The sequence below is a fragment of the Strongylocentrotus purpuratus genome, unplaced genomic scaffold, assembly GCF_000002235.5.
Source record: "Strongylocentrotus purpuratus isolate Spur 01 unplaced genomic scaffold, Spur_5.0 spur5_scaffold_3, whole genome shotgun sequence".
NCBI classification, from domain to species: domain Eukaryota; kingdom Metazoa; phylum Echinodermata; class Echinoidea; order Camarodonta; family Strongylocentrotidae; genus Strongylocentrotus; species Strongylocentrotus purpuratus.
In genome coordinates this window covers 14,396,037-14,419,035 of record NW_022145609.1, presented here as the reverse complement: position 1 = coordinate 14,419,035, position 22,999 = coordinate 14,396,037, and the positions used below count along the sequence as shown (strand labels likewise).

The window sequence follows — 22,999 nt, the reverse complement described above, 5'->3', positions numbered from 1 at the left end:
GGGCGGTCTGTGTGCAACGGCCGTAAACATGAGTGTTCTTCGTCCGCGAAGGTCTGTCCGTTGCTGAGCGAAAACTCGCTAATATCTTAGCTTGGTGCATGTAAAGTGAGGCCCTTATTCCAAAGGATTACAAATGTACCCTGAATCATATTTAACATACATAGCATGCAATTTGTTGTTTCCTATAACATATTATATTCACCTCAAAAATTCAGAATTTACCTCGTGTCATGATATTTCAACTTGATATATACTTACTGGCCCGAATTCACAAAGCAAGGTTTGAGCTCAGACCAAGGTTTGAGCTCAAACCTCCTTTTGTTTCGCCAAACCTCCCTTTGTTATTTACAAAACAGGTTTGTAAATAACAAAAGGAGGTTTGGCGAAACAAAAGGAGGTTTGAGCTCAAACCTTGGTCTGAGCTCAAACCTTGCTTTGTGAATTCGGGCCATAAAGTACATGGTTCATTTATTGTGTTATATTGAACGACGAAATATGCAATATTTGTATACTAATCATATACACATTAGAGAGTTCCGTATAAATCCAGGGGTAGATTGCGCAGATGAGAAATACATTTTGCAATATTAAAATATTAGACGCTACCATATTTTGTTGTAATAAAAAAAAATGGAAATCAGGCAGGAAAAGCTGCGAGTTAACTTGAGAGGAATGGAAAGAGCGTGAGAGAGGAAAGAGAAAGGAGGAGGGGTGAGACCACTTTACAAACAATTGGGTATTGACTTGTAAGCTAGACATTGCATTTCAGGAAAAAGTACTACAACTTTTAACATCACAATCCAACACTCCAAAGGCCTACATATAATATATTTAATGGAATATGTTGCCTTTAATGTACACCAAGTTAGGAAATTCGCCATCATAGGCCATTGATATAAATCCACATTCGTTCAAAAGCGAAAGTACAGATGAGATAAGAATTAACTACAGTTTCTGCTGCACTTCCAGTGCTATAACACAACTCACGTCGGTTTATGACTTGCGTGACAACCCATCTGAAACTCGTATACGTCGATGCGATGACTTTCCTTCGTTCAGGCTGATGCGTTTTTCTGAGACGTGCTTTCCTGGAGGTTACCGACAACTAGTAAAAAAAAAGTTACAATATCGTCGTTATTATTTACCGAAAATGGAATTTCTTGACATAAAAGAACCTTTGAGGCACAGCTCCTGGCTGATCCCAGCCGTTTCTCACAAGAACAGTGTCCAAGAGGCGGCAAGAAAAAGGATAAACTGCACTGAACACTCCCAACAAACTCACGCCGCTATTATATGCTAATACGTATATTACATACACAAATTCAAAGAGAAAGGATGAAAGGGAAGAATTAGTTTCCACTTATAATACAAATGTAATATTGAAGAAATTATGCAAACAAGTACATTGTCATAATCAACCTGAAACGGTTGAGCATGGGAGAGATATCTCCTGTGGCTTAGCACAGACTAAAACAGTTACAATACATAATCTGATTCATAATCTGTGTTCATTTTCCTATTATGCTTAATCTAAAAAAAGAGCTACTTAAGGTGTTTACGTCGAACCATATCCATAACCATAAAAAACGAGGTTATTATCAAAACGAGGGAAATTTTAAGACTTCACAGTTTCGACGAGAAAAAGAAGAGTCCATGATATTACGTATGCCCAAACACCTAGCAAAACATTATCGTCTTGGTCGTGCATGGAAACCTAGCTTGACCCATATGCACAAACCTTACTAACCTAGTTGTCAATTAATTACCTAGGCTATTGTACTACGAGTACATAGTTGCAGTTGGCAACTAGACGTAGTAAGTTTTATGAATGTAGGACCTGAACGCTACAGCGAACTCGTCAGCTTGTGGTGAGTCCAGACCCACATCAACCTTTATAGATCTTACATTGGCGATTCATACCCTACTTGATGAACGTAGCTACTTGCAGCCCTTGGTTACCCGGCAGGCTAGTTCTCTAAGAGTGTTGTACCATGTCGTATAATAGGTACGATAAATGGCTCCGCCTCTTCTACCAACGGCTCTTTACTATAAAATGTCTAAAGGAATCCTGATCCTGCTGAGTGTAGCTAGATGGAGTGGTCCTGCTTACGCCTTTGTCCATACGTTCCGCGTAAGGTAGGAAATTCGAGAGCCTATTAAAAATGGCCAAGTCTATATTATCCATGTATACCAGTGATTGAGCGTAGTATTTCCTCCACCAAGCACACTAGAATCATGAAAACAGAATAATAATTCACAAACAGTTCCCTACAGAAACAGAAATGTCAGAGAAACATAACAGCAAAAGTTTCCAAGATATCGGAACCCCCCCCCCTCCTCAAAATTGTTTAAGTAAGATAAAAATGTATCTATATATTTTGTAACTGGAATCATCTAATGATCACTTCCAGTTTCGAACCATTGGCTAAATTTGTTTAGTTAAAGAAAGTCTCGTCTGAATGATACATAGTGCGCGCTCACGCATACGAGACTTCTAAATTGGGTTTTGTTGAGTCGAGTGTATTGGTTTCACATTCACATGCAGATTCAATACAGATAAAAAAAATACAAATAAGTTTCATAATAACAAAATGATTATAGTAATTGAAAAATTAATCATACTACAAAATTATATATCATCAAAGTTGTTTGACAACTTTTAATATGTAAAGGAAACCCTGACAAGAAAAGCAAAACACTGTGAAATGCGCAGACACCTATTAAAAAAGGCACAGCTTGTTAAGAATAAGTCACTTGGAGGCGTGGAAAAATGACCGGGAAATAATAATATGTAAGAGGGCAGTAATTTAAAAAATAATTGTAAATTTCTTTGTTCTGTTCATCGTATACATTAATACCATTATCTATCAAACAGTATAATTCAATACCTACCCCAAAATTGTGACTCGGATCTCGCAAGAAATGAAACCATAGAATGGTGACATGGCCTTCTCAGTCAACTACGAGTACTTTTCAGTCTTCTCAGTCTGTGCCCCTACTCTTTGGAACACTCTCCCCGCCCATATCCAGGACTCACCCACCATTGACATTCTCAAATAAATCTAAAAACTCATCTTTTCCAAAATCAACCCAAAATAACTATAAAATAAGTTTGAATTAGTCTTACAATGCCTACATTATGTCTTTTTAAACTGTTGCTATTATTGATACACTGTATGATGATATATGTTAAGTTACCAAGGAATTTACATGCTATGTTAATTTCTTTAATGATGTTAGCAATATTTGATCTTCTTGGTAATTTAAGTAATGTTAATTTGTTTTAATAGTAATTTTGATTTTCTTGAAGTAATCTTGATTTATGTACAGCGCATTAAAACTTTCATGTCACAAGCGCTATATAAATTTGTCGTATTATTATTATAATTAAAGGTCCAGTGTCTAGTCAACTTCAACCAGTCGTTTTGGGTATCATTAGCATGATATCTTGTCGAAAGGCTCCATGTAATACCAGACACAATATTGTGAGTGACCTGAGCTAAGTCCGATTTTGTTAAAACCCCATCAACCTATATCTTTCATTTTCTTGTTATTCCACGAAGAATTCCTTCACATTTAAAAAAGATTACAATCTCTCATAGAAACTCCTAGCTTGTTGGACAAATGTCAGCAGTCTGAAAATATTATTAAACCCTGCCCCCCCTAAAAAAAAAGGTCTAGCAATCCCTCTAATAGTTATACAGTTGTCCGATCAAAACAATCTGATTGTAGTTATCATGTTTTCAATTTAATCGAGGGGCAATCGATCCGTTTCAGAAAAAAGGTTAATTCCTCTTTTCGTTCTGCGTCACAATGAACCACTTTGGATAATATACAAAATAAATGCAATTTTGCGGAAACTCATCGACAGTTTTCTACCAGATATACGTCTTATAAATTGCTCCAACAATGCTGAAGGAAGAGTGGAGGTCTTGTACGGTGGATCGTGGATTACCGTTTGTGGTGATGAATTCTGGAATCTGTTAAACGCAAGGGTAATATGTAGAATGCTGGGGTTCGACGGTGCCCTGGCCGCGCCACGATCGGCCAGGTTTGGTCAGGGTTCTGGTGATACTATTAAAGTCTTTTGCTCGGGAACAGAAGACAGCCTGGCAAACTGTTTAAGAAAGATCGACTCTTCCTGTGGGCATCATATGGATGCGGGCGCCGTGTGTTACTCAGGAGGTAAGAACTCTTCTGGACATGAGGAAACGAATATTCGTAATTATAAATGGCATTCTGTTCAAATCGCAAAAAAAATAATATTTTGAGCTTATATGGTAATACAGGTACTTTTTCCTATCATTGCTACGAAATCAATTACTAAAATCTGACGTTTCCATTTGGAAAAGTGATAGTGATAGTTTTATGACTGCATTTGACTTTGACTATTTTTCTAGGCATTTCTTGAATGTTGGCTAACATGCAATCATATTGCTTATAAGAATCCGTACTCACAACAACATATGTATATTTATTTCTTAAGGCCAATGCATTACAACACTGGTAAAAAATAGGCAAACCTATGATGTGACATGGTTTATACAATTTCAAAGGAGATGTTCGTAGTTATGAAAAAAGCTGCACTGTATTAATTTTTTTAAATATATGATATCGAAATGAAATAATGATACAGAAAAATTGACATTTTCGCTCAGTTATCATTTCCACAAAAGTAGCCAAAGCTATGTGTAAATATTATATCCTTACGCTATTACAAACGAATTACGTTTCTTAAAATTCATTTTTAGCCCATCCGAATCCACTCCAAGTTCGTCTTGTCGGTGGGTCTAACGATGCCGAAGGAAGAGTAGAGATCATGCACGATGGATCCTGGGGAACTATATGTGATGACAGTTGGGATCTAAGAGACGCGAGGGTGGTTTGTAGAATGCTGGGGTTTGATGGAGCTTTGGAAGCACCGGTATCTGCTAGGTTTGGTCAGGGCTCTGGTCGTATTCTTCTAGCTAATGCCGGGTGTGAGGGAACAGAAGGCAACCTTGCAGACTGTGCTCATATTGCAGGAAATAAAGGTGTCTCTTGCAGCAAAGGAAAAGATGGATACTATACATGTTTAAGTTTCGATTGCAGTCATACAAGGGATGCAGGTGTCATTTGTTATTCCGGAGGTAGGTTTTTCTGGGTCCGTATTCTACAGAATAAAATTTTTGAGCTGATCTTTAAACACAAAATGGAGCAGTAACTCTAAATTCTTTATTCCTTCGTATTTCGGCCATAAAGAAAAAAAAATCACGAATCACGAAATCACGAAGTTACCTCTCCGTTTTAAGCTATTCTGTACAAACAACCTTTTGATATAAAAATAGGCATTTTCTCTGTAGCTATATGATCTTTCATATTTGTCCAACAAATATTTTTTACCGGGAAGTCACATTATAGGAGGAACTACTTATTAACTTACTTTACATTACTTTCATACACGATGTTGTAGGTCTAAGCCTGTTCATTAATCCAGGATTCTTCCATGATTACTGCTACTTGTGGAGGGAGGAGGTTGTGTAATAACATGAGTCAATAGACAACACCTAGACCGGCTCATACAAAAGGCTTGCATTCTTTGACCAGTGACTATCAAGTCCATTCTTAAATGAGTTTACCGACCCAGCTGCCATAACGTTTTTTGAGAGACCGTTCCACAGTTCCACGACTCTATTGCTAAAAAAATATGTTCTTATATCTAGCCTTGAATATATCTTTTCAAGTTTTCTAGAGTGACCTCGAGATCTATCTTCTGTACTCATCTTAAAGGGAATCTCTTGCACAGTGTACAAGCTATTCACGTACTTATACACATCGATCATGTCCCCCTTCTACGCCTGTGAACAAGAGTTGGTAGTTTGAGTTTGGTCAAGCGCTCCTGGTATGATAAATTTTTAAGGCCAGGAATAGCCTTTGTTGCACGTCTTTGTATGCTTTCCAACATCCTCTCTTCTAATCTGTATGGGGACCATACGGCTTGTCCGTATTCTAAAATTGGCCTAACGAGGCCTTTAAACAAAAACGGCATAGTATCAGTATTGAGGTACATAAATGTCCTACGGATAACTCCAAGTACTCGATTCGCTTTAAAAACTGTTTGGGTAACGTGATCTTTAAATGATAGTTGTGAATCTACAAGGACACCTAGGTCCTTTTCTACTTTTGTAACAGATAGTGTTACAGAGTCTGTCCCCTCTTCCATACAATAGTCTGTAGAGGCTTCTGCCAGTAACTTCCCAAGCCTTAAAACAGTACACTTATCAGGATGAAAGCAAAGCTGCCATTTCTCAGCCCATTCTTCCATCCGTGACAGATCCTCTTGTAGTTGCTTTCTTAAATCTGCAGTATCAGCACGGACATACAACTTTGTATCGTCTGCAAACATTGACATATTTGAGTTGACAAATTTTGGAAGGTCATTGATAAATAGCAAAAATAAACACGGACCAAACACAATGCCCTGCGGCACTCCACTCAGGACTTTGCCCCACTTAGACTGCTTGCCTCTGACCAGGTAACTTCTTGCTCTGACCACTACTCTTTGCTGTCGTCCACTCAGAAAAGACTCTAACCATGCAAGTACATTCCCACGAACTCCATACGATTCTAATTTGAGAAGCAGCCGGTTGTGAGGCACCGTATCGAACGCCTTCATGAAATCCAAATATATGGCATCTACTGTGCCTCCATCATCCAAAATCTGTGTCCACTGGTCCAACACCTCTAAAAGATTGGTGATGCAAGACCGACCAACTACAAACCCATGCTGGTGAACTGAAATCAAATCATTCGTCATAAGATGGTCAAGCAATTGCTTACGCTCAAGATTCTCCATCATTTTACAAATAATGCTTGTTAGACTAACTGGCCTATAATTGTTACCATCACTTTTGTTACCTTTCTTGAAAATCGGGGTAACATTTGCAGATTTCCAGTCTTGGGGTAACTCTCTACTTTCAAGACTCTTTTGGAACAGCAAAGAAATCGGTAGAGCTAACACATCTGCTAGTTCTTTAAGTAGACGGGGATGTATATTGTCAGGCCCCGGAGATGTATTAGGCTCAAGTCTACCCAGTAGTTCAAACACATCTCCTGACGTAATCTGTATGTCGTCTAGTGGAGTGTCAAATTCAACATCTGAAGGGAGAGGGATATCTTGTAAATCTTCTTTCGTGAAAACTGAAAAGAAATCTTGCAAAACCTTAGCCTTTTCCTGATCCGTTTCTGTTTTACTCCCATCAGGTTTGGTTAAATTACAGACACCTTCCGGAGTTGTTATTTTTGAGTTTACATATGACCAGAATGTTCTTGCATTCTTCTTAACTCCTGAGGCTATATATTTCTTATATGAACTCACCGCCTTCCTACACTGCCACCTTGCTTGGTTGCTGGATCTACTATAACAACGTCTTTGCTGTTCAATTTCTGCACTAGAATACTTTTCCCGATTTTTTTCGCTTTTCATCTCTTGCCACTTTCTGAAATGTCTACGTTTTGTAGTTGCTTTAATCTATATATGTATTTAAGTATTATAGTACATAAGAGTTTTTAAGGTATGTATCGTATTACAGAAATCAATTTTTGTTTACAACTAATTTCATTCTACTCAATAATAGATTACTTTTGCTTGTACCAATATCATAATTTCCTTTATCTGTACTGTTTCTTCGCAATTGAACGCAGCGAAATCATATCTCTAGATTCTATGTCAAAACCTTTTTTCTTCAATTGTTACTCAATCTGCAGGGTGTTAATTTAGGTGTCTTTGGTCCATATTCAACGGAGAAAAGGGTTTTTAGTCAATCTATGTAGACTATAGGAGCACTAATTCTAAAACACTGAATTTGATATTAATGCTTTTTATTTCAAATAGTAAATAGACTGCTTTTCATTTTCTCTTTTCGACAGTGGAATAGAAAAACTCTTACTGCTGATATATGACATTTTAATTTCGACCAGATCACCAGCGAAATTACATTGAAGTTGCTGCTTAGTTTTTTCCTCTGGATATATTAGCGATTTTTTTCAAATAAAATGATGAAGAATGACAACTTTGTGTTAGGCTTGTTTCACCCGAACGGTACATAGAGAAAACATCGAATTGATGGCAATTTACACATTAATTAATTGTCATTAGTAGCTCTGGCAATGATCAGAATTATTTCATTACTTAGAAGAAATATTACTTTTCTCCTCAGCCCATCCGAATCCATTTCAAGTTCATCTTGTCGGTGGGTCTAACGATGCTAAAGGCAGAGTAGAGGTACTGTACGATGGATCCTGGGGAACCATCTGTGATAACAGCTGGGATCTGAGAGACGCTAGGGTGGTTTGTAGAATGCTGGGGTTTGATGGAGTCTTGGACGCATCAAGATCTGCTAGGTTTGGTCAGGGCTCTGGTCCTGTTTTTCTAGCTTATGTCGGGTGTGAGGGAACAGAAGGTAACCTTGCAGACTGCGCTCATGGAGAGATTGAATATTACCACTGCAGTCATACAAAGGATGCGGGCGCTGTTTGTTATTCGGGAGGTAAGTTCCTGGCATCAATGTCAACAAATTATTCTTACTCATTCGCTTGAATTTAAACACAGGTACATTTGTTTTTCCCTTGGTCAGCCCGAGGAGATGGGAGTAACTGATCAATCGGTTGTGCGCACAAAAGCTGACATCGCAAATAAAGTGAGGATTTTGAAAGCGTTTCCTCGTCTGACATCACAGCTAGAATTTAAAAACATAGTTATGGGGTTGGTCTTCTAGAAGTATGTCTGATTACGTTTAGTTCTCTTAACCAATCCATGTACAAGAAATTGTCTATGAGGGGTATAATCAGGTGCGGATCCACGGGGGGGGGGGGGGGGGGGAGGGTCGGCCATAAAGAAAAAAAAAATCAAAAAATTGTCATACACACAAAAATAGTGTTCTTACCAAAGCTATATTTTCATTCAACCTCTATGAAAAGCTTCCATAATTATTTCCTTAAATATTTTATATATGAGTGTTGTAGTCAAGGCCCAAACCTTAAAGACCAAGGCATTGACAATTATCATTATTATTATCATTAAGTATTTGGCGTCACGTGTGATGCGGGGGGCAAAAAGTGAGCTGAATCACTGTAACCCTCGGTGGAAAAGTGTTACAAATATTCAGTTTCATAAGCCCCTTTTCATAACTTACTATGTTATCGTTTTCCTGGACATACATGTAAATAGTTTGAGTTTGAAGTTTCATTATCCAAACAAAAAGTACTGCAATATAACAATCAATGTGAATGTTTAACATTGAAAGGACAAATGGGACCAGAAAATAGCATTAAATGTTAATCGTGTCTGATACACACACAAAAGTATCACAACAATGAATGATAATGTAATGAATGAATATTAATAACTATTGAATACATACTTAAGCTACAAACTATTCCACATCTAGGTTAAAATATGTTCTGTGATTAAATACAAAGCTTTGGTATTTTACACTAAATAAAAAAATAAAGAATTATATAACATAATATATACAAAAAAGTAAGACACCTCGGTTCAAAGTTACAACAATTAAGAGGTGTACGAAAGCAAGACACTGATGCTTTCTCCCGTTCAGATAGGGGTAGATCATTCAAAAAGCATGTGCCTCTGAATGACATTGAACATTTACCCTGCGTTGTCCTTATTTTAGGCACACTCAACTTCTTACTTTCTCTTTGTCTAGTCTCATATTCATGCTCTTGAAACAGCAATACTGAATTAGGGACTGCGGCAATTTATCAATCAATAATTAATACATACAACAAAAATAAATAGTTTATGGAGTCGATACAGAATAAATAATTTTTGCTCCCTAAATATCGGTTATGACTTAACGTTATAACTCTTATTTACATCTTTTCGATTACAAATGTTGCAACATCAACCCGGACTATTTCCGTCTCTGCTATTTTTAGTACCCCTTGGGGTTCTACTCATTACCTACTCCCTCATATTTAGAAATAGTTAGTCTTTACGAGATGCACTGTGAGTTTATTCACCTTACACCAGATGGTCACCTTTTCAAGATGCATATTCCCTATATCCATATCAATCAAATTTAGTCTCGGTGGAAATGTATGAAACAAGCAAAAATCAACGGCAAAAAGTCTAAAATCTAAATAATTTGTTGAGTTTGGCAAATCGTTTATATACATTAAAAACAGTGTAGGTCCCAACACGGAACCCTGATGAACGTCACTTGTTATAATCTGCCCCAATGAGCTATGTCCATCGTAATTCACAAACTGTAATCTACTTAAAAGATAATCTTTAAACCACTGAAGAGGCAGACCCCTTATTCCATAATGTTCTAATTTACCAGCCAATATTGCGTGATCAATTGTATCAAAAGCTCGCTAGAAATCTAGGAATACACTAAGTGTTACACTGCCCTTATTCAGTGATTTAAGCATATCATTAACCAAATTAATTAAAGACAACTTAGTACTATAATGTTTACGGAGACCATACTGGTGCTTATGCAAGACATTATTCCTTTCAAAATAATCAAGTAGCCTCTTGTTTACTAATTTCTCAAATATGTTGGCCAAAAGAGGCAAAACTAAAATAGGTCTATAATTGCCTGAGACATCTCTTTCCCCCTTTTTAAAAATTTGTATAACTTTGACTACTTTCATTGCTTCTGGGAACACACCGTTCAATAATGACTGATTATAAATATAAGCTGATGATTTTGCAATTAATTAAATAAGGCTGGAAAATCATCAAAACCGCGAGCTTTCTTTACATTCAAAGTTAATAAATAGTCCTTTACCTCATAATGAGTAACTGATTCCCAAAACAAAGAGTCAACTATTCCATCACTAAAATAATCTTTAAATGTAATAACATCATTATCATTATCAATAATATATTTAGCAAGGTTAGGCCCAAAGTTATCGAAAAATCATTAAAGCCTTCTGATATTTCTTTTCTTGAGGTTAAAATCAACTTTCGAACTACCATTATAATCAACACAGAGCTTATCTACATGTGACGTTTCTACTTTACTGTTGCCACTCTTTCATAGCTTATTTATTGACTTCCATGTTTGCATTGTATCATCTTTATACATTTCAAATAAATCACTATATTTCCTCTTTGAATTCCTCAAAACTGTAGTTAAGATATTTGTATACGTCCTTTATGTTTTTCAAATCATCTTAACCAAAGTTTGATTTTAATAATTTAACATACAATTTAATTTTATTTTACTTCTAAATAGTCAGCCATGGTTTATCATTTTTCCTCCTCGAAGAGTGACGATGAGCAATCGATGAGCATATTGAGAAAATATACCTATAAGAGTTTGTACACATATATGATATGCCGTTACACATTCATATTATACATTTTCCCAAGCGAATCAAGCTAATTGATAAAGAGAGACGTATCTTTAACAAAGCTTGATTTAGAGCTTGCATTCAAATTTGGTTAATAAATAATTAAGGACACCCGTTATTTTGTTTTGAACTGTATCTTAGTATCATCGGGAGATTTATCACTGTTCTTAAGCCTTCGATGTTCGTTTCTTCTTTTAATTTGCTGTTGCTCGATGTACGATTTAAGGCTCCTTACTTGGTATGCCAAGATAGTGAATCATTGGTCTCATGCAATGTAGCACATCAACAAGTAGTGTAGCTAGGGATTATGGCATTTGTGTAAAACAAATTGTCTTCACCCCCTCAACTCAAACTATTTGTATTTGACAGGGGGAAAACCTCTTAAGTGATTTAACGCATTTTACCCAGGAATATTCGTAAGGGAGCAAATTAATCGAACGGTATAGAGGTCGATATATAATAATTGAAATATGATATTTTCGAATCCCAGGATACATCTTGTTAAGGAAACTAGAAAAGCATTCCAAAGTTAAGATTCCCTTCGAATGTTGAACAATTTGGAAGTGAGATTTTAAACTACAGTATATTTAATTATCCTTTTTGGGGAGCGCAATATAAACATCAGGCCGGTGCAACTTAAAAGCTTGTTTTAAGGAGCGTAGGAATGACGATGATATTCTCTATTTTCTTTTCTTTTTTAATCTGCACCCTTTAAAGAGCTGTCTAAAAGTTACATTAAATAGCGGGGTAAGAATGACGAAATCCTGAAGTTATCTTAAGCTAGAGTACACTGCGAACGAGCTTCAGAAAACTGTTGATTTCATTATCTCAAAACATAATTCCTAATGCTTTTTAACCGACGTATTGAGGGCGCACATTTTTATCGCGCTCTCTATTGTACATTTTTTTTAAATGTCCCCTTCGAGTGCCGACCGGGTCAATTTTAGTTCCATGCAGGAGGGCATATGTTATATCTTTGGAAGGGATGCTTTTTGTCAGAGTTGACATTAAATATCACTCATAAAAGCCAGATTTGACTTGTACTTAGGAATGTGGGGGATCAGCAATGAACAAAGCAAAGAAACATAGATGTAGACCTATCTATCAAAATAGGCATGTGTATTGACATGAATGAGGACAAGCTAGGGCCACAAAAAGGTGGCTTTACGTCAGGACACTTCTTCTGTCACAGAAAGGACATTGTGTTGTTCTCTTAGGATGTTCTTATTATGTTCACCTACATGTCAAAATGGTAAAACAAACTGTTGTCAGACAAGCAACCAAACTACTTTTAAAATTTTATTTGTGAAAATACTAAGTTTAATAATGAATTGAAATTGCCTTGGCATTGCTAAAAAAATATCAAAGATTTTAATACACATGGCCAAGGCCAAGGTGATGAGAAAAAATGGGTCTTAAGGCGCCTTAAAGCCAATGCACTTCAAGACTGATATTCATAGGCATAGCTTTGATTTTACATGGTTCTTTACATTTTAAAAGAGATACTCGTTTCTATTTTTTTCAAAATTATGTTTACATTTGTGTATAAATGATATCAAAACGTAATTTTCTTTTCTTGAAAACATGCGTTTTCGCGATGTAATCATTTCCCAAAAAAGTTGCTTAACCTATGTGTAAATATTGTATTCTTAAACTAGTAAAAACGAATTTCTCTTTTTAAAACTCATTCTTAGCCCATCCGAATCCATTTCAAGTTCATCTTGTTGGTGGATCTAATGATGCTGAAGGCAGAGTAGAGGTACTGCACGATGGATCATGGGGAACTATCTGTGATGACAGCTGGGATCTGAGAGACGCGAGGGTGGTTTGCAGAATGATGGGGTTTGATGGAGCCTTGGAAGCACCGGTATCTGCTAGGTTTGGTCAGGGCTCTGGTCGTATTCTTCTAGTTCATGTCGAGTGTGAAGGAACAGAAGGCAACCTGGCAGACTGTGCTCACATACGGATTGGAAATTACTGTAGTCATAGACGCGATGCCGGCGCCATTTGTTATTCAGGAAGTATGTTTTTAAAAAGCCATACTTTCAATCAACCTCTTTTAAATGCTTCCAAAATTCCTTGTTTAAACATTGAACATATTAGTGGTGCAGTGAAGTCCCTAACCTTGCGACTGAGGCATTGGCCATGGTGACCAGCAAGGCCAAGGCTTAAACTACAAGACCAAGGCCAAGGCGCAATCATAAATAAAAATGAGGGAAAATGGAACGTGCATACATGGATGTCCGCACACACATAAACAGACAAAAAACATGGGCTTCTTTATACCAAACAAGCTGTGTTTTAAATGTAGGCAATGCCTACACCCAGAGAAAAATATGTGTAAATTGACTCCCTATAGGGATTAACTTCTTGTCGCATAAGTGACACCCTTCAGGGAGTAAATTTTCTCCCCAATGTAGGGAATAATTTATTTATTTTTTAATAAGAAGGTGCCAATCTGCACCCCAAGGTTGTGATTGTACTCCCTTTAAGGAGTGAAATTTGCACCCAATTGTGCTTAATTAACACCTTTTGGTTCCATTTTCATGAAAAGTAGGTTAAAATTTACCTCCGTAGGGTTGAATTTTATACCCTTTATGATCGATTCCGCACCCTTTGGGGAGTTAATCTACACCCTTCTTATGCACAGCATCAACCAATTGATCATCCCTCGAGCAATCAATCATCCATGCTTCGTAATTACCTAACAGTCACTGATTCTCACCTTTTTGTCTACGTTTCACTGCTCTAAAGATCAGACCAGAATGTCGAGTTATATGTCGAAAGGCTTTAATGCTTACCTAAACAACAGTTAGTATGAACTCAACACAAGGGCAGACTGTAAGAATTAACTTATGGCTGGACGTACCGGTTCAATTGTAATGGAATTACCTAAACACTGATTCTCACCTTTTTTCTACCTTCTAACCGCTCTAAAGAAATCAGACCAGAATGTCGAGTTATATGTCGAAAGGCTTTAATGCTTACCTAAACAACAGTTAATTTGAACTCAACACAAGTGCAGACTTTAAGAACTAACTAATGGCTGGACGTATCGGTTCAATCGTAATGGAATTACCTAAACACACAATCATGCCTTACTGTGTGTGTATTTGGTTTTTTACAGACGTGTATCAATCAGATATGATTATTTACGTCTGGGGACCGACCTTTAACGTCACCATCCGAAAGACGTGACTCAGTTTCGAACCTGCGTCCTCGGCTGAATCAGTTTGTAACTTCCACTGTTAGCTGGATTACAGGCGCACGCCACAACGCCTATAGAATGTTTTATAGAGATTCTATAGAGATCCGTTATAGATTTCTATAGAATTTGTATAAAAAAGTGGCCCACTTTTATATAGAATTACTGAATATCTTCCCTTAACTTGTACGTATAAGAAGACAATTGTGTACTAGTTAGTAAAACAACACTTCTGCTAATTTCATTAAATTATCGAATATAACCTTCGGTACAACCTCTTATTCTTGATCGGATAACTTTCACACAAATAATATACCCAAATGAAACATGATAATTACCCTAACATGACTGAAATATGTAAATTATGCTAATTTCCCTTCATTTGGCAGTACAACCGACACGATGCGCCATTGCTGTAGCGCGTGCACATATGCACTGACCAATCAGTGCTCGTCTGACTAAAATAAGGTGTAAAATTACATCCCTCAAATATACACCCATGCGTATTTCCGTGTTTTACCCCTTAAAAAGTGTACTAGGGGGCGCCCTATTTTTCTAATTTCGCTTTACTCCCCAAGAACACCTTTTATTTATCTGTGTGTACATGAAATAAATAACAATATTAATGGAAATATTTTCAGTGGGATAGGAGAGTGTAGAAAACTGTTACAAATATTCAGTGTCATAATTTCTTTTGATTACCTCCTACTTTATATTTGTTATCGATTTCCTGGACTTACATGTAAATAGCTGGTGAGCAAGCGAATCGAGCTAATTAATAAAGAGGGACTTCAAGCGCTCCTGCCTCACATATCGATTGCATGGGACTATATCTTTAACAAAGCTTGATTTGGAGCTCGCATTTGGTTAATAAATCATGCAGGAAACCCCTTATTATGTTTTGCACTGCATTTTAGTATCATCAGATGATGTATGACATCTCTTAAACACTCAGTGCCCTTGTCTTCTTTTAATTTGCTGTTAGGCCCAATGTACAATCTAAGGCTTTTATTTTACTTCATATGTCAGGCGTTGAATTAGAGATCTCATGTAAGGTTGCACAGCAAAGGTTGGCGTAGCTAGGAATTATGACATTCGAGTAAAACAAAATTGTCTTCATCCCCTCCACCCAGACTTATTATGACGACAGGGGGCAAACCTTCAAAGTAATTGAAGGCATTTGACACATGAATATATAAGGGAGCAATTTAATTAAGCGGTATAGAGTTCGACTTATAATGAATAATACACGATATTCTCGAATACCAGGATTAATCTTGTCCAGGAAATTAAAAAAGCATCTCAAAGTTTAGATTTCTTTAAAATGTTGAAAATTCGCAAGTGCCATTTTAAACTATACATACGTTATCCTATTTTATGGGGCGCAGTATTAACATTATACCGATGCAACTCAAAAGCTAATTTTAAGGAGCGTAGGAATGACGATGACATTCTCTTTTTCTTCTAGTTATTATCTGAACCCTTTAATAAGATGTTTATGAGTTACATTAATTCAATTACGTTGTGATAAAGCGCACTGCGAACGAGCTTTAGAAAATTGTTGCTTTTATCTCACAAAATAATTCCTAATGCCTTTTTACCCTGCGTTTTAGTGGCGCATATGATGCTTTTTTCGCGCCATCTATTTTGCGTATTGTTTCGCCTTCAAAGGAATAAAATGTGTTAATTCGATGGGACGCTTTTTGTCGCAGGTGACATTAAATATAATTTATAAAAGCCAGATTTGACTTGTACTTCTACTGGTGGAGGGAAGGGGGTCGAATCAGCAGTGAAAAAAGCCAAGCAACATAGATAATAATAATAATAATAATAATAATATGGATATTTATATATCGCCGGTATCCGCCAGGCTCTGACGCTCATGGCGCTGTACATACATGTATTACTATCACAAAAAATATAACTTTCTTAACTAAAATAAAGTAAACTAAAACACAAATTATTACGCTACATTGACATGATTAAATAGCACTGTATAGCTACCTATCGAAAAAGGCATGTGTATTGACATGAATGACGGAAAACAAGGGTTGATTTTACATCGGGGCACTTCTTTTGTCAGAGGAGGGACATTGTGTTGGTCTCTTAGGATTTGTTGCAAGAGGGACATTTTCTTGATCTGTTTTGTTCACCTACCTGAAGAATTGGTATTGCCTTCATAACAAACTGTTATTAGACAAGAAACCAAACTACAATTTTACTAAAAACAGTAAAATTAATGAAATTGCCTTGGGATTGTTAGAAAAAGTAAAAACGCTTTGAATCATCAGGGCTAAGGCCAAGGCAATGGGAAAAGGCTATACACTACAGCATTGATAAATGAAGGCAAACCTTAGATTTGACATGGTTTATCATATTTCAAAAGAGATGTTTGTATTAAAAAAACAAACATATGTATTGTGTTCATTTTTTAAAATGAATGATATCGAAACGTAAATAATTTTCCTGAAAAAATTACGTTTTCGCAATGTAATCATCTCCAAAAATGTTGCTAAACCTGTCTGTAATTATTATACCGTTACACTGGTAAAAACGAATAACACTTTTTAAAATTCATTTTTAGCCCATCCGAATCCATTTCAAGTTCGTCTATTCGGTGGATCTAATGACGCTGAAGGCACAGTAGAGGTCATGCATGATGGATCATGGGGAACTATTTGTGATTATTCATGGGACCTGAGAGACGCCAGGGTAGTTTGCAGAATGCTTGGGTTTGATGGATCTTTGGACGCACCGATATCTGCTAGGTTTGGTCAGGGCTCTAGTCGGATTCTTCTATTATATGTCGAGTGTGAGGGAACAGAAGACAACCTAGCTGACTGTGCTCATGAAGGGGTTGAACGTTGCTCATGCAGCCATACAAGGGATGCAGGAGCCGTTTGCTACTCAGGAAGTATGTTTTCTCGGCATTTTAATCTAGTTTTACAGCTACCAGACAATGAATTTTCGTTTAGTGCAAGAGCACAAACATTTCCATTGCTCCGGGTGAGAACCAACCCCATTGACCCCGTCCCCTCCTAGTAAACCCTAGATACGACAAAGCAGTTAATCCCCTTGTTACTTATACACGAAATGATTCAACTTGTGCTCTAATAACACAAAATAAAATTATTTGTATTCATATATTCTATTAAAAAGGACAAGAAAAATAACAATAATGAAGTAATCAAAGACTTACTGTAGCTACATTAGCATAAAGGCATCCGAATAGAGAAATGTGTTGCTTATAATGACTCGCTATTACCTTTCAGAATCTATTATTACTATTGATTTCGAGACTACTGATCCTTGATGAGCGCTGTTGTTGTTTTTTACTGAATATTTCTCCATTCTTTATTATATTTCAGAATCTACTAGTACTATTGAATTCGAGACTACTGATCCTTCTTTGCCAAGTACCACCCGTGAAGGGCTATCGACAGATCTTGGTAATACATATCTGTATTCAAATACTCCAAACATACCTGGACACTTCAAGCTAGATAAACCTGAAAATCTACAATTTTATGAAGTCCCCCGCAATCTTTTCCTATTGCTCGGAATAAGTATCCCCGTTTCGAGCATTATTCTTATCGCAGCGTTCGTATATTGCCTATGTCGATCCCGGAAGAGAAGAGCTAAAAAGAATCTTGATGCAACTGTATACATGGATTTGATGCATTCTAGGTCTGTAGACCTTCAGAACTTAGACTCAATCTATCAGGATCTTAGTTCCCCACCCAAGTTACCAGAACGCTTGTCAGCCGTTGTATCATCTCGGAAAAATAAATCGCAGGTTGCTTTGGCAGTAAGTCAAAACACGACAGGTGAACAGGTGCACATCATTGGCGACAACGAACTAAACGCAACCCATGAATACATGGACATGAATACTATCCGTGAAAGACCTAATTCTAAAGTTGAAGACATTGATAGTTATCTTTTACCAACTGCAACAACTCCGGAACCAAGAGTATACATGGAAATAGGAACGACAACTGCAGAAGAAGTAGGTTCTGACAATGAGATAAGAATGTCTAGAGCAAAACACAGCAATAAACAAGATGCGATTCATAAATACATGGACATAAAGCCTATTGGTAAAAAACCCACGACTTGCACAGACGTAGATCTTGATGGTTACCTACTTCCATCTTCCACAGCTTTGAGGTCTGAATTAACCCCCAAGGTAGCTACGAGAGCCGCATGTGTATCAGGTTCTTGCAACGACAAAAGAATGACAAGAACAAGGCATAGCGATAAACAAGAGGCAATTCCTAAAGACATGCACATGAAGCATGCAACTCAAAAGTCCTCAACAGACACAGACACATATCTTGATGGCTATCTTCCAACTAGGAGGGCAACGAAATCTGGATTAAAGTCTGAATTTCGCATGATGTCGCGAATAAATACTATTAATCAAACGCCTCCTATTGACACACACACAGACATTGACGGTTATCTTCTTCCAACTTCAACAGCTTCAAAGTCTGAATTTACATCAACAATAGTATCGACGGCTGCCAATGTAAAAGAGAATGATGTCAAAATGACGAGAGCAACACACACAAATATACAAGATATAGATCATAAGTACATGGACATGGACGTTGTTTATCAAAAGCCTTCATCCGGTTTGGACTTTGATGTTGACGGTTATCTCCTACCTGGTGTGACATCAGTAGACGCCGACAAAGATGTTAATAACCATCTTCTCCCAAGCGTTACACCCTCCAAAAACGAAGTCACCCCGAATTTGAGAGCTATATCAACTTGTCTACCCGATATTGACAATAAAGGAAGTTTGAAAGGGACACTACAATCCAGCGGACAAGGTGGGATTCATGAATATATGGACATCAAGTCTGTTTTTAAAGAGCCCCCAGGAGTTACAGACACGGACACTGACGGGTATCTCCTACCTGGCGTTACAGGTTCAGGAAACGAAATTTCTTTGAATGTAACTAATGTCCAACGGTGTTACAAGAAAGCAAGTGTCAGCAGAGAACCGAAACATACTCGAGGAAATTACCCTCACGAGTATATGGATATCAACTCAGATACGGATGTAGGCATAGACAGGGATCCATCTGTAACTCAAGGATCCCGGAAAAACTGTCCATATGCGAAAGATGTAGGACATGCCTCCATAACAAAAGGCAGTACAGCGACTGAGCTGCATGAATACATGGACATGACAACTGTTTATGAAGAGCCTTCTGCAGGTAAAGACAATTATCCTGACTGTAATCGTAATTCCACAATCTCAACACACCAGGCTAGAGTCCCGATGAATGATAAAATGGCAGTAACTGGCGTATCACCTGGCGAAGACAAAGTCAAAGGGGTAAGGTCTTTGCAAGATAGGCAATACGATATCATTTCTGAATACACCAACATCACAACCGCATAAGACTTGGTCAGATATCGCGCGGTAAACCGATGCAAAAAATAAAATAGCTGCATATTTGTCACGTGTTTAAGTGTAAAGGTATGGCTCTTTACGTCATTATATCAAAACAATGCGGTTTTGTGACGTCATATTTGTACGTGCCTTTATTAAAAAAGGGACAACAATGGGGGACATAGTTCTAGATATTGGACTTTCTTTTAGATACCAAACATTACGAAGTTTAACAATTATTTCGTCCAAACCCGAATGTTGGACAGACGTTGATAATTGAGATGAAATTTAATATGACGAGGATCATCAATAGGTCTACATAGAAAATATGGAACTTTAGAAGAACACTCACAAAGGAAAGACCAGGATAGATGTATTTTGAAAATATTGTAATCAGAAACTTTGATAGTGATGCACACACAATGATGTACTCAACGAAGTGTCATTTTTTTGACGATGTAAACGTGCCTGTAAATACAGTTTGAAATCCCATGATATTACCATCGTCAGTTTATGTAACGCCTGTAAGTTAATTACTGATAATCTCGAATTTAATAATTTGATCATTTCAAACCCGCACTAAAACAGAGTGATGTATAGTTATCACCAGCTTGTCTGTTAGGTAATGTAAATGGAGTGGTCCACTTCAACACGATATATATATATGTATTATTTTAACAAATCAATTTTTTCCCCAAATAAATGCAAAGGGTATATTCATGCATTGATTATGCGTGCATGTGTGGAATATAAGATTGCGCAAATTTTCACAGCGTGGCAACTTTTGTTGTAGTGTGTGATAGGATGTGTTTTGGGATGTGTTTTTGGTATGGTGGTGTGTATGAATGTGGTGTGTTTTGTGGTGTGTGTGTGTTTGTGTTTGTGTGAGGGAGTGGGATCTGGGAGTACCAGTAAAATAACCTCCAGTTTTTATTTTTTATTTTTTATTTTATTAGTGAATATGTACAATTGACTAATGTTTATGTACTTTCAATTTTGCTCAGTTATATATACGGCATATGAGTTTTTATTTAATTATGTTTTTGTTTATGTATAAGCAATCAATATTGAAAATGTTTTTATTTTATTCAATTGTATGTTTTAATTACACTATTGGAGGAATAAAAAAAAAATTATTATAATAAAATTAAAGAAGTGTGTGTACATGAATGTGTATGTGTGTTGGGAGGATGCGTGTGCGTGTGTGCGTAAAGCTCTTTTTGAAATATTGTTCATCCAGTGCATAACATGTTATATGGTTATATATGAGTAATAACTTCCAACTGTATATGATTCTGTGCTAATTAGTAACTGAACGTATATATGATTTCTTGAGCATTTGTAATAGTTTGATAACGAGATGTAAAAACGGAAAGGTGCGAATTGTTGTCATATATGTCCTTTATGTTGGGGTAATGTAGCTGCATTATTTTGTAATACTATATTAATTCTGTTATGCTTATGTGATTATTAGTGACCAAAAGTATATATGCTTTGTAACGCATTTGTAAGTTTAATGACGAGATATAAAAATGTTGCGATTTGATATATGTGTCTTTTAAAAATACTTGAATTGAATTGAATTCAATTTATGTCGGAGTAATATGTGACTGTAATATCTTGTAATATTATGTTTAATTATATACATACATTATCAATCTGTTATTATTTTTTGTAAATTGAATAAACAATAAAATATCTTTAAAAAACAAACCTCTATTCATTTTTGTGAAAGTAAAAAGTTAAAGAAAGTTAAAATAATTTCTTTCACTTTTAGTGTTGAATGTAAATATATTAAATACATTTCACCGATAAGCGTGAACAAAATGTAGGACACATTGTGAGTACCATGGGATAACTATTTTTTCGGGAGAAATTTCTTTTACTCCCGACGTATGTCAAATAACTAATACGTGTTTGATCGCCACAGCTTTAAAACATTAGACCTTTATCATTTGTCAAATTTTCTTTGATATCTGTGGATCTATATTTCTCTTTTTTTCTGCCTCTCATTAAACCCCGTGTTAAAAAGGTTTCGTTCGTTTTTCATGTCGCTTTTCGCAATAAACGACACAGTGTACAGCTAATGTGGTAATAAGACTCTTCCATGCCTTTGTCCAAACTAAGTAAATATCTGCTTCCCACTAATATTCACCAAAGGACAAAACACTGACATAAAACATTGCTGTTTTATATTTAGCCGTATAATTTGAAAAAAATAGTGAACCACTTTCTAACTGATTTCTAATCTGTTTAAAGAATCTACCAATATTTTCAAAACTTTTTTAGTATAGCAAGAAAATCTGCTTTTCCATATTCTTTCCTTTCTGATTCTTGGAGAATTTCGGCTAGCGGTCTGGCGATTTGGGGAAAATGAACCCGTCCCCCAAAAAATTGTTCTAGATTGACATTTTCAAGGATATACTATGGCATACGATACCATACCACCAATTCAGTGACGGATGAAGAATATCACTTGTCAAAAATCAATCAACTGTTCATTTTAAAAGAGGGAGAACCAGAGCTGTTTGTGGTTTCAGAGACATATTCTAACGCTTTATATAACCAGATAAACTATTCTTCCTATAAAATGGGTGGCGGAGAAGAAATAGCACCATTGACACTTTTCAACCAGAAGTACGTCTCGTAAATGGCTCCAACCATGCTAAAGGAAGAGTGGAGTTCTTGTATAGTGAATCCTGGCGCACTGTCTGTGGTGCCTCGTGGGATCTAAGAGATGTAAGAGTGGTTTGCAGAATACTGGGGTTCGACGGTGCCCTGGCTGCGTCACGATCAGCGAGGTTTGGTCAGGGATCTGGTGATGTTCTTCGTGTCGATTGCTGGGGAACAGAAGACAGCCTGGCCGACTGTCCATACTTTGGGGCCAGCATTCCCTGCGGACATCACATGGATGCAGGTGCCGTATGTTATTTAGGAGGTACGGACTAACAAAAAAAGAAAAATGTGGAACGCGCATGTTTTCAGAATTATATTACTTTTTTAAAACTTTAATTACGTTCATA

General features: G+C 36.7%; 1 protein-coding gene across 1 annotated transcript in view; it reads left to right on the top strand.

Moving 5' to 3' along the window:
- Positions 1–22,999, top strand: part of LOC754921 (deleted in malignant brain tumors 1 protein-like) — a 55,830-nt gene that overhangs the window by 7,108 nt on the left and 25,723 nt on the right. Inside the window, exons 6-10 of the mRNA XM_030995764.1 lie at positions 4,752–5,129; positions 8,199–8,528; positions 13,059–13,316; positions 17,154–17,483; positions 22,648–22,914. Coding sequence (XP_030851624.1) covers positions 4,752–5,129; positions 8,199–8,528; positions 13,059–13,316; positions 17,154–17,483; positions 22,648–22,914 — 1,563 coding nt within the window. The remainder of the gene's footprint in view (positions 1–4,751; positions 5,130–8,198; positions 8,529–13,058; positions 13,317–17,153; positions 17,484–22,647; positions 22,915–22,999) is intronic.